General features: G+C 40.5%; 1 protein-coding gene across 1 annotated transcript in view; it reads left to right on the top strand.

Moving 5' to 3' along the window:
* MEAK7 (MTOR associated protein, eak-7 homolog) overlaps positions 1-10,330 on the top strand; it is a 20,791-nt gene extending 10,461 nt beyond the window's left edge. The window contains exons 3-8 of the mRNA XM_044987099.1: positions 662-892; positions 1,647-1,791; positions 2,692-3,132; positions 5,575-5,693; positions 6,887-7,066; positions 8,074-10,330. Coding sequence (XP_044843034.1) covers positions 662-892; positions 1,647-1,791; positions 2,692-3,132; positions 5,575-5,693; positions 6,887-7,066; positions 8,074-8,196 — 1,239 coding nt within the window. The 3' untranslated portion in view covers positions 8,197-10,330. The remainder of the gene's footprint in view (positions 1-661; positions 893-1,646; positions 1,792-2,691; positions 3,133-5,574; positions 5,694-6,886; positions 7,067-8,073) is intronic.

Raw genomic sequence — 10,330 nt, 5'->3', positions numbered from 1 at the left:
AGATAGTTACGATAAAATGACCCTGGCCTTTACATAAGAACGGCCATACTGGGTCAGACCAGTGGTCCATCCAGGCCAGTATCCTGTCTCCGAGAGTGGCCTGTGCCAGATGCTTCAGAGAGAATGAACAGAACAGGGCATTTTTGAGTGATCCAGCCCGTCTTCCAGTCCCAGCTTCTGGCAGTTGGAGGTTTAGGAACTCCCAGAGCATGGGGTTGTATCCCTGACCATCTTGGCTAAATAGCAATTGATGGACCTATCCTCCATGAACTTACCTCATTCTTTTTTTAGCACGGTTATACCTTTGGCCTTCACAACATCCCCTGGCAACAAGTTCCACGGGTTGACTGTGTGTTGTGCGAAGAAATACTTCCTTTTGTTTGTTTTGAACCCATGGCCTATTAATTTCTAAATAACTAAAGGTCTTACAAAATTCTGCTGGAAATCTTGGGGATACTATAAAGTAGTTGATGAAGATGGGGACTGCCTCTTTGAGAAGTGATCTTCTGTGAAGGTTTCACTCTAATATATATTAGATAGTGGAATATTCAGTTCCTAACCAGTACACCTAAGCACAGATCAGCTGGACTGTTTTAGCTGCGTATAGATGTCTTGTTCTTCCTAGTTAAAAATCTGTCCTTAACTCTTCTTTCTCTGACAGGCCCATGCCCAGGAAGCATTACCAGAGCAAATGACCTTGAGGCTATACAATGGAATGAAAAGTGTCGACCTGACTGGGAAGTCACCTGGCTCAAGTGAACAGATTGTTAAGGAGCAGTTCATAGTTTTTATGTCAGCCCTTTTAAAAGGCAACGTAGAGGAGAAGAGTAGCATAATAATGAGAATGATATCTAGTACCGAAGGGCCTGTGAAGGGAAAACAAATCCAAGAGGTAAAGGGGAAAAAAATCATGTGTGTGTATTTTGGTTTTCTTAAATGTTTTGGGGAGGTAGTGGTTAGAGCCCCGGGCTGAGATTCAGGACTCCAGGGCTTTTCCTAGCTCAGCCACTCACTCACTCTGACCGTGGGGAAATCATTTGAGGGCCAGATTGCGTATGGCAGTAGTGCTGTGGGGATGGACGTACGTAGGCCCCCTGTGAACCAGTCTCAAGAGTCAGTGGCTGCACTGGGAGGAACAAATAGACTGCTCCCTTGAGGCACACTCAGGGTTCACACACCCAAAGCGGGTGTAGAGGAACCCAGAGGGAGAACAAGCTGCACAAACAAACGGGATGATGCAGCCCGAGCACTCCCAAGTTCCTCTGGGGGCAGTGTAGCTCCACTTCACCCCCAATATGGGCCAGATTGTAAATTACACGGTCTGACCCTGTTTCTTCTCAGTTTACCCATGTGTAAAAGTTGTTTAATAGTTACTATACCATGGAAGGATGTTTGAGAATTAAGGTTTACACTTGAGATCATTGGGGGAAGGGTGCTTAACAAATGCGAACTATGATTATTTATGAAATTTAACTATACTAGACAGGTGTTATTCATAACATTTACTTATGGCAACGACGTCCATATCACCCAGACCACTGTGATAAGCACCGATTAATGCCCTTGTGGGGTGCTCTGTGGTGTTCTTGACAATTTTCTTTTAAATATGGAATTAAGGTTGTAATGGCAACATTATGCCCTTTAAGTTCACAGAGGATCTGATCACTTCTGTAGTCCATGTACTGAGATACAGGAATCTGCTGAAGGGCTGGAATCTGGAGATGACTCAAGATCCTGCCAGTGGAGTAAAGGCTCTGGCTTCTCAGCTGTTATCAGAACTGAAACTTGAAGGTAAGCAGTGAAAATACTGAAATAATTTATGCCAAAATGGTGCAAATATTGCAGAGTCAGCTGTTTTTGCAAGATATTTACTCTCTCTGACTGGGGTTCGAAATTCAGATCAAGAACCAAAACAAGAGGGTTGAATTCAGATCTGGAGATTTTAATTACCCACCTACACTTCCTGACAGAATTTGGGATCCGTTTGGATTTGAATTCCCAGTTCACTCTAATTTGTAGTCATGCAGATTTATAGCTACGTGTTTTATCTCATTAGGCCTCGTCAGCATTGTAGAATTACTTGGCTTACAGTTGATTGGTGTTTTGTGCATTTATATCCATTTATGGCTGTCTTTGCTTATGCTTTGAGACCATGCTTTCTATGCCATGGCACCATGCTTTGCTATGCCATGGCATTAGACCTGGTTTGAGCATTGGCCTGCTAAAACCAGGGTTGTGAGTTCAGTCCTTGAGGGGGCCATTTAGGGATCTAGGGCAAAAATCTGTCTGGGGATTGGTCCTGCTTTGAGCAGGGGGTTGGACTAGAGGACCTCCTGAGGTCCCTTGCAACCCTGATATTCTATGATTCCATGATCTTGTAGAAGCCATCTGATATGTTATAACTGAGGCATCATATTTTTCAACCATCTTTCCAACACAGCTAGAGGATGTCCCAGATTAGCAAGTGCTCTGCCCCTTTCCAATGCATACGTTCACTTAATCTTGCGGACAGTATTAGCTCCTTCCGTATGCAGTTTAATATTTGTTTGAATAATGAACAAAAGCGAATAAGTGTTTCCACTGTAAAAAATTAGAAGGCAAGTAATTATATACTTGGATGCTATAAGCAGCTTTGCAGATCCCTTGTGAGAAATGTACAAACTATCTTGTGTTAATGCGTTCATTATGTAGATGGGAAGAAACTCGTGGGACCTCCTCTCATGGATGCCATGTGTGATCAAAGTACCATTGAGAACTGGGTGTTCCAAGTTCCACAGATCTCTACTTTCCTCAGTGTTATCATCAGGCAGGGGCTCCTTGTCCTGCATTCACTCCCAGATCAGGCTAACGACCTAGTCAAATTGGTTCCAAAGTGCAAGGGCATCAAAGGAAGAGGATTTGTTAGTCTTCTTGACATCCCATCCATCATATACATCAACTCCCACCTGCCCTCGGAACTACAGCACAAGTGGAGGCTTTTGTTTTCTTCTCGGGTTCACGGAGAAAGTTTTTCACAGGTCTGTGGGCAAATCATAAACCAGGGTCCCTGTATATTGGTCTTAAAGGACTTGGATGGGTATATCTTTGGTGGGTTTGCATCAGACTCATGGGAAGTTAAACCACAATTTCAAGGTAAGAATTTCTTTATTTTTCTGCAAAATCTCATGGCTTAGAGTAGCTGCATGGCATGTGTTAGTGAAGACTTTATCAAGGAAGCGAAGGGAAAGGAACTCTTGCAAGACAGTTGAATCTGTCCTCTTCCAAATGTTAACATGTGGCTATCTTTTGACTTAATTTCAAAAGCTTATCTGTCTCAGTGGAAGAATAATTTGTTGACCCTGTAGTTCTTCTCCACTCCTTATTTTCTGTTTTCTCACATACAGAGTTGCCCATGATATTGATACGACAACATCCAGTAGATGAACCCTTACAAAACATAGTTTAATCAAACCATTCTTTCTGTCATTTATTGTTTCCCTTAGAAAATCTCTCTTCACCTGCTAGGTTGATGCTCTAACAAAACCAGAATGTAGCCATACTGGTCGTTGATGTGTGATTCATTGGTATCTGTTGCATTGCATGTTGTTTAGCAGGAATACCTTTCTATATCTACTTCTTGAACTCAGGAATTTTACTGGGCTAACACATATCTTGCTTCTCTAAAACATAGGAAATGCTTGCTTCCTTACTTCAAAATGAAACTATAATTCTGTATGTTGGTAAAAACATGGCTAGTTCCTCTGCCCTATTGCGAATGCAGACCCAATACTGATGGTTGCTTTATAGTTTGTATCTGTTATTCATTGACAGTTTTTAAATCCGCAGGACTTACTGACCACAGAATAAATACCCTAGAACAAATTATCTTTTCAGTTCTACCCACTGACTTCACTGGAGCTCCATTGGTATAAACGAGAGAAGAATGTGACCCACCAAACTTCATTATTTAATAGATTAAAATAAACGTCCACTAGATGGCGGTCTTATGTTTGTTTGGCTGTTGCTCTACACAGTGAAAAAATATACCAGTACACACACACATGGCCAAATTCTGCTCTGTATCACTGGAATGACTCGATTTACATTGCTGAAGCTCAGCAGAATTTGTCTCAGTATGTTTACATCTAACAGATGGATATTTCTGTATATGGATGGATGGATTTATGTTCCTGTTTAAAATACAGCAACAAGGGGTTTCCCTTGGATCTAAAAGCTCTCACTCATGCTAGCTGAACCCTTTATTTTCCCTTTACAAAACTTGGGCAGAGGGGACTTTAGCTTTTGAAGTAGTACCTGAAGAAAAAATATACACAAGGTAACATATAAATATGATTTTTGTGTTTCTCTCACTCCAGCAGGTTAATTTACAAAATATATTGCCATGTCAATTGCTAATCATGTGGTTTAATTAGTGCCTTTGGGTTGGTTGGAATGTGAGAGGCAAGGATTTGAAAAATTTTAAATGGCCAAGTTGTTGTCTTTTAAAATGCAGCTTGCCTCATGCATTATCACAGTTATTTTCTGGTGAGAATTCATGCAACAGGTCTTTTGCACTTGCCCTTAGAGAACAGTTGTGGTAGACAGGTTACAGAAACTGGTGACATCTTATTGCAGGAGACACTTTTTAACTTGATTTGTGAGTGTAGAAACTCTGTTTGCATTGATTTAATAGATAACTTACCCGGCTGAACATTCTCATTTATTAATACAACTCCCTAAGTTATATATTTACTCATTTTACTTCATATTACTCATTTTTAAAACCTTGCTGGTTTTAATTAACCTTTCAGTCTGGATCCCTTGCCAACTGTTCAGTAGGGCATTATCCAAGATATTGTTTCATGTTTTTAGTTCTGTGTTTCTTAAACTCAGGGAAAATGCTAGCTGAGGTCTTGATTCAGCAAAGTACTTAAGCACATACTGTGCTAAATTGGGGCCTAATTTGGGAAAACGTAGGCCCTGATTCGCCAATGTCTTGTACTGTGTGTAAATACACCTGTACAAAATAAAAATAATATGCTACATGCTGATTAGATGGCATTTTACACCTAGCTTGTACAGGTGTAAGCAACAACAGCGGTGCAAGGCGGTGAAGCATCAGTCCCTTACACCTTCTCTACATATAAAACTTGCATCAAGCTTAACTAAAAGTTTTTTACGTCGATCAAGCTGAATTGATGCATCCCAGTTGTAGATAGACCCAAGAGTGTCCACACATAGGGGTTTGCACTGCTCTAACTGAATGGATTTAAAAACTATGTAGGTGAACCTGTGCATGTTTTGTGGGTAGCCCAGTCGTTACATTGTAATCAAACATACCCATGATCCCTAGATTCTGTCCTCATTTACAGCTATGCAATCCCATTGATGTCTGTGGTGCTGCACAGCTATAACGGAGAACTGTGGCTATGTGTCTTGACCAAGCATTGGTACTGGTGCTGCTGACATATCTGTACTTGTTCTGAACTGTTTTGCTGCTCCTTTTTGGGATCTTGCTTTCCTGTCCTATTCAGAAGTAAGTCACACTTTGTCCATTGTTTTGTCTCTGACACTTTACACGGCTGCAATTTATAGGTGACAACAGATGCTTTTTGTTCTCCGTTTCTCCCTCTCTCATGGTGTACACGTACACTGGATACAATGACCACTACATGTATTTGAATCACGGGCAGCAAACTATCCCAAATGGACTCGTAAGTACTAAGAAATGACAGTTTGGAAATCAGATTTGTGGCTGGTCTTTGAAAGTGTCTTGTGTATTTGTTTCTGCCTTTTTAAGTTGACCTATTTCACGTGCTGTGAGTCTTAAAGGAAGTTTTCACCTTGTGTATTCGCTCAGCACTTTTACTACAAGGATTTCTCACCTTTAATACATTTTCATTCAGAGTAAAGATGCCAGTTTATCTGATTATTTACAGCTGATGTTCATATTTAAACAGTAAATTATTTAGGGTAAAATCCATTTGATGCATTTCTAACCCAAGTAACTGGGCTTTGGGCAGGTGAAGTTTCTGGGGAGTTAAGGAGTAGAATCCATCCTCAGGTTGTGAACAATGTTCAGTGTTGGCATGGACCCGTCTGGATGCGGCCACTCCAACCTGTTGGCTGGAAGAGTTGGTTGCACGTGTCCACACCATTTACATGGTGTTAGATTCCCTAGACCTGCATAATTGAAGATCCATATGACCCATCCTTAGTCTCTTCTCACTGCCACCCTCATGCTGGTTTATGCATGGCTGCATAAAGAAACCCCCATCAAAAACTATGCACAAAGGTTGTAAAGTCTGTCTCTGTGTGACTACCCCCTGGAAGTTCTCTGTTGAGTCCCACACAGGGTCTTACAGGTGGAGAGGACTTTGCACCAGTCCTCAGCACCATGGTGGATTTCAGTTATTTTAAACAAGCAGGCAAATGTTTTAAGACAGAATGTGTCAGCATTGCCTCAATAGTTACTTCAGTAATCACTGCATCCCAGTGAAATCTTGCTTTAAAGAAAGCCACATCAAATTGTTCTTGTTGCTTTAAATGGGAAAGACTTGGCTAAAATGGGTATCGCCTTGTTAAAACGGGCGTGTTGTCAAACAAACAGTAGCTGTTAGACTACATGGCGGGTTACATTTCCAAAGCAAGGTACAGCTGATGTATCTGCAGAATTGTCATGCTCCTATAGGACATGCAAGGTGGGTATTGTACAGATAGTTTGCACATGCAAAGATTCAATGTAGATATGTAAACAGAAGCTTATCTGAAATGCCCCATTTTACCAGCTTTGGAAATTTGGCCATAAATACTAAAACTAGCAACTTACAATCTACCCCTGAGCCCTGGCCTAGTTTCTGATTTATATGCGTTTAATAAGTATTTAATGTGATGCTTTATTTCACAGGGCATGGGAGGACAGCATGATTACTTTGGGCTCTGGATAGACAGTAACTATGGGAAGGGACACAGCAGAGCGAAACCTACCTGTACCACCTTCAACAGTCCTCAGCTGTCAGCTAATGAAAACTTTACGCTAGATGCCATGGAGGTGTGGGCAGTGGGAGATCTCCCAGAAAGCGCAGTGGTAAGTGAATACAGTGTTTCAAAAGCTGGCAAAATTCGCCTACACGTGTAGAAGCATACATGGGAGAATATAGTTAACATATTTCTACGATGTTTTAAACATGTTGACTTTTTGTCCATATTGTGAGAAATCACATTTTATTTATTTCTTTAGCACCCATTGCTATGGGAGCTAAATACTTTCAGAAATGTAAAACACATAAAGTACGTATGCCAACTGGAACAGGAGGCATAAATGGAACAAACCAGGACTACTGCAGCTGTCTGCATGAAACATTGGCTGGGCTGTTGTAATCCTTTTAAATGACTCTACGATGCTGTATATTTGAAGTATGTAAATATCAAGGAGGGAGTGGGATTATTTTGGGTGTTAAAGAGAAGGGAATCAAGCGAGCCATAATTTAGTCAGGGATGCAGGAAATCTTTGTGGGGCATGGTATCAATCAGAACAAGTGGGGAAGGTCTTACTGCCTAAGAGGTGCATAAATAGACTTGTGTGAAAGTTTCTCTGCTCCTGAGGCCAGGTTGGGAACTCTGTATAGTAAATCTTCCTCAGTTGTGCCGGTCACATTGTCTATTTTACGCAGCTGATATTTTCTTTTCACATTATGTAAACATGCCAGAGGCTATACAGTGCGCACAGATCTGTAAATAGAAACAGAACCGGTCTTTTAGGAAGATTGTCAAGTTGTGTTTGAATCACTTAAAAGTTCATGTCTGTACTTGAAATATTGGTCAGATTAACCAGTATACTCTGACTGGTTTGTGAACCAAAGCAACCGTAAACAGTAAACTGGCCTGCTAAGCCAACTTTACAGCTCTCTTGTGTCACTGGAGTGGCACAAAGAAGTTTGGTATGTCCTAGTGAATCATTTCCGTTTACATGCACCTGGGAAATCATCATAACAATCTTTAAAACCAAACAAACAGCTTATGGATATTCAAGGTGACTTGACCTTATTGACATTTGTGATGACATTTTAAATTGCCTTTTTTATTTTGTTTAAGATAAAGGGTAAGAAGAGCATCCTCGATACAGACCCCGAGGCTCAGGCCTTGTTAGAAATGACTGGAAAAAGTCGTCAGAGCGATGGTTTGCGAGAGCAGATTGAAGATGATGACGACAACTAAGATGACCCATGTGACTTGGATCGCTCTGCTTGATCCCATCAAGTGCTGATATTCCTTGGACAGGATATTTTCTCATTTGTTTCCACTTGTATAATTAGCTGAAACAAAAATACAGTGTAAAGAGTACTAGCGTAGTAAGTCCAGGAAGATGTCATGACTGCATGTGGTTTCTTTTGGAAGAGTGGGAATTTAGATAGCTGGCTAAGTCCTGGTTGTAGCTGGAAATAAATTTGATAGCATTTGCAATAGGTTCATTTTCCTCTTTGTGTGCAGATATTAAGCACAAATATTATTATTGCTGCTTAGTCACCTGGCGTATTAACTGTTACTATATATAGAATTTTAAAGATGTCAAGCTTTTGATACCTCAGCTGAAAATAATTCCTTGCATGCAGTGAAATCAGCTTCATTATTTAAATGTCTATGCAGTGTACAAATTGTTATTTTAAAATGATATCTGTAGAACCGTCCAGTTCAGTCTTTATAAAGGGTGGGCTTCATTTGATTTGCTGCTGTAAAAGCTGCTTCAAATTAGGATCTATTTCTAAGCTCAGCTTTTCCATAAATTACGGTATATGGATTGTACGCAGAAACATAGAACTCTGGATATACTGCATCCAGTTCTGCACTGACTTATGCTAGACTTCATTTGAGTGAAATTTCACTTAATTAATAAGCCAGCACAGAATTTGGCCCTTTGTAAAATAGTCTTTGTGTCATTCAGGGATTCAACCGCAAAGACTCCTATCAGTGGGCCCAGTCCTGTGGTTCTTACTCAGGCATAACTCCCATTGAAGTCAATGGAAATTCTCTTGGAAAATGCCTTCAGAGGTAGTCTCGCTTGAGACTGGAGTGCGCGATTACGCTATAAGGCATCAGACAGCTAAAATCCGATACAAATGCCTTAAAAATGTTGGAGTTAATGTCTATAACTTGAAAATATTTTCTAATTACAGATTTTGTTGCAATGAAATCAATGATCACTAATTTTTAAAAAAATATGTTGACCTCTGATACACTACCTTTTTTTTTTTTTTTTTGCTCCTTCTCTGTCATTTACAACACTCGTCTGCTGGTGAGTAGCTACAATCAGTCACATTCAGGGCTTTTTTCTACTAGAATCCATTGGTAGCTATCAATATTTCAGTACCTGGAGTATTGCTAACCCTCTAGCTATGTAATTTACTTGCCAACAAACCCACTTCTACTGAGAACTAGAATTTTCACCCCAGCAAGTGACATTGGGAATTGAAAATCAGTATTTATCTCTTTATTGATATGTATAACTGAGGAATCTTTCTCCCAGTAAAGCAGAAGATCACATGAAAGCATCTTTGTATTAGACTGGATTCACTATCATATAAAGGGTCTAGGTTTTCACTGTTGACACTGCATGGTGCACAAAATATACTTTAACAGTGTATATGGTCATTTACTACTTTGATCAGGTTCCAATGAACTCTAATGCCACCCTGAAAGTATTTTCTGGTGTACCCTTAGCTATCTGGTGCTTCTTCATTGGGTGCCAAAGTAGGACATTCAAATTAGCTTGTATTTGTGACTTCGCTTTATATGTGAGAAGTAGGTGGTATTCATGATTACTATATATAAATTATTGTTGAAAGGGGAACATGGACAAATCCCTCCTCCTGTAGACCCTGGTAATCATCTATGCATTTTATACCCTACCCATAATAATGGTTAGCGCAGGGGTCGGCAACCTCTGGCACGCGGATCGCCAGGGTAAGCACCTTGGCGGACCGGGCCAGTTTGTTTACCTGCCACGTCGGCAGGTTCAGCCGACCACGGGTCCCACTGGCTGCGGTTCACCGTCCCAGGCCAATGGAGGTGGCGGGAAGCAGTACAGGCGAGGGATGTGCTGGCCGCGGCTTCCCCTGGGTTAGCGTATATGTGGTACCTATTCGTCAGTATATGTTGGGAAGGCCTAAGCTAATATGTGTTTATCTAAATGATCAAGTTAGGTTCCAGAGTCTTAAATGTGCTCAAAATTCTGTATTGAGTAATTATACTGAAATTTTTACACAATTGTTTTGTCCTCTGAATGTTTTTATAATAATTTTTAAATATGTAGCAGAACTACTGTAGAAAATAAATTAATAAATGTATTTGGTTC

Source organism: Mauremys mutica, chromosome 14, assembly GCF_020497125.1.
Source record: "Mauremys mutica isolate MM-2020 ecotype Southern chromosome 14, ASM2049712v1, whole genome shotgun sequence".
Taxonomy (NCBI): Eukaryota; Metazoa; Chordata; order Testudines; family Geoemydidae; genus Mauremys; species Mauremys mutica.
The sequence above is the reverse complement of the archived record's forward strand: the minus strand, read 5'-3'. Positions and strand labels throughout refer to the sequence as shown.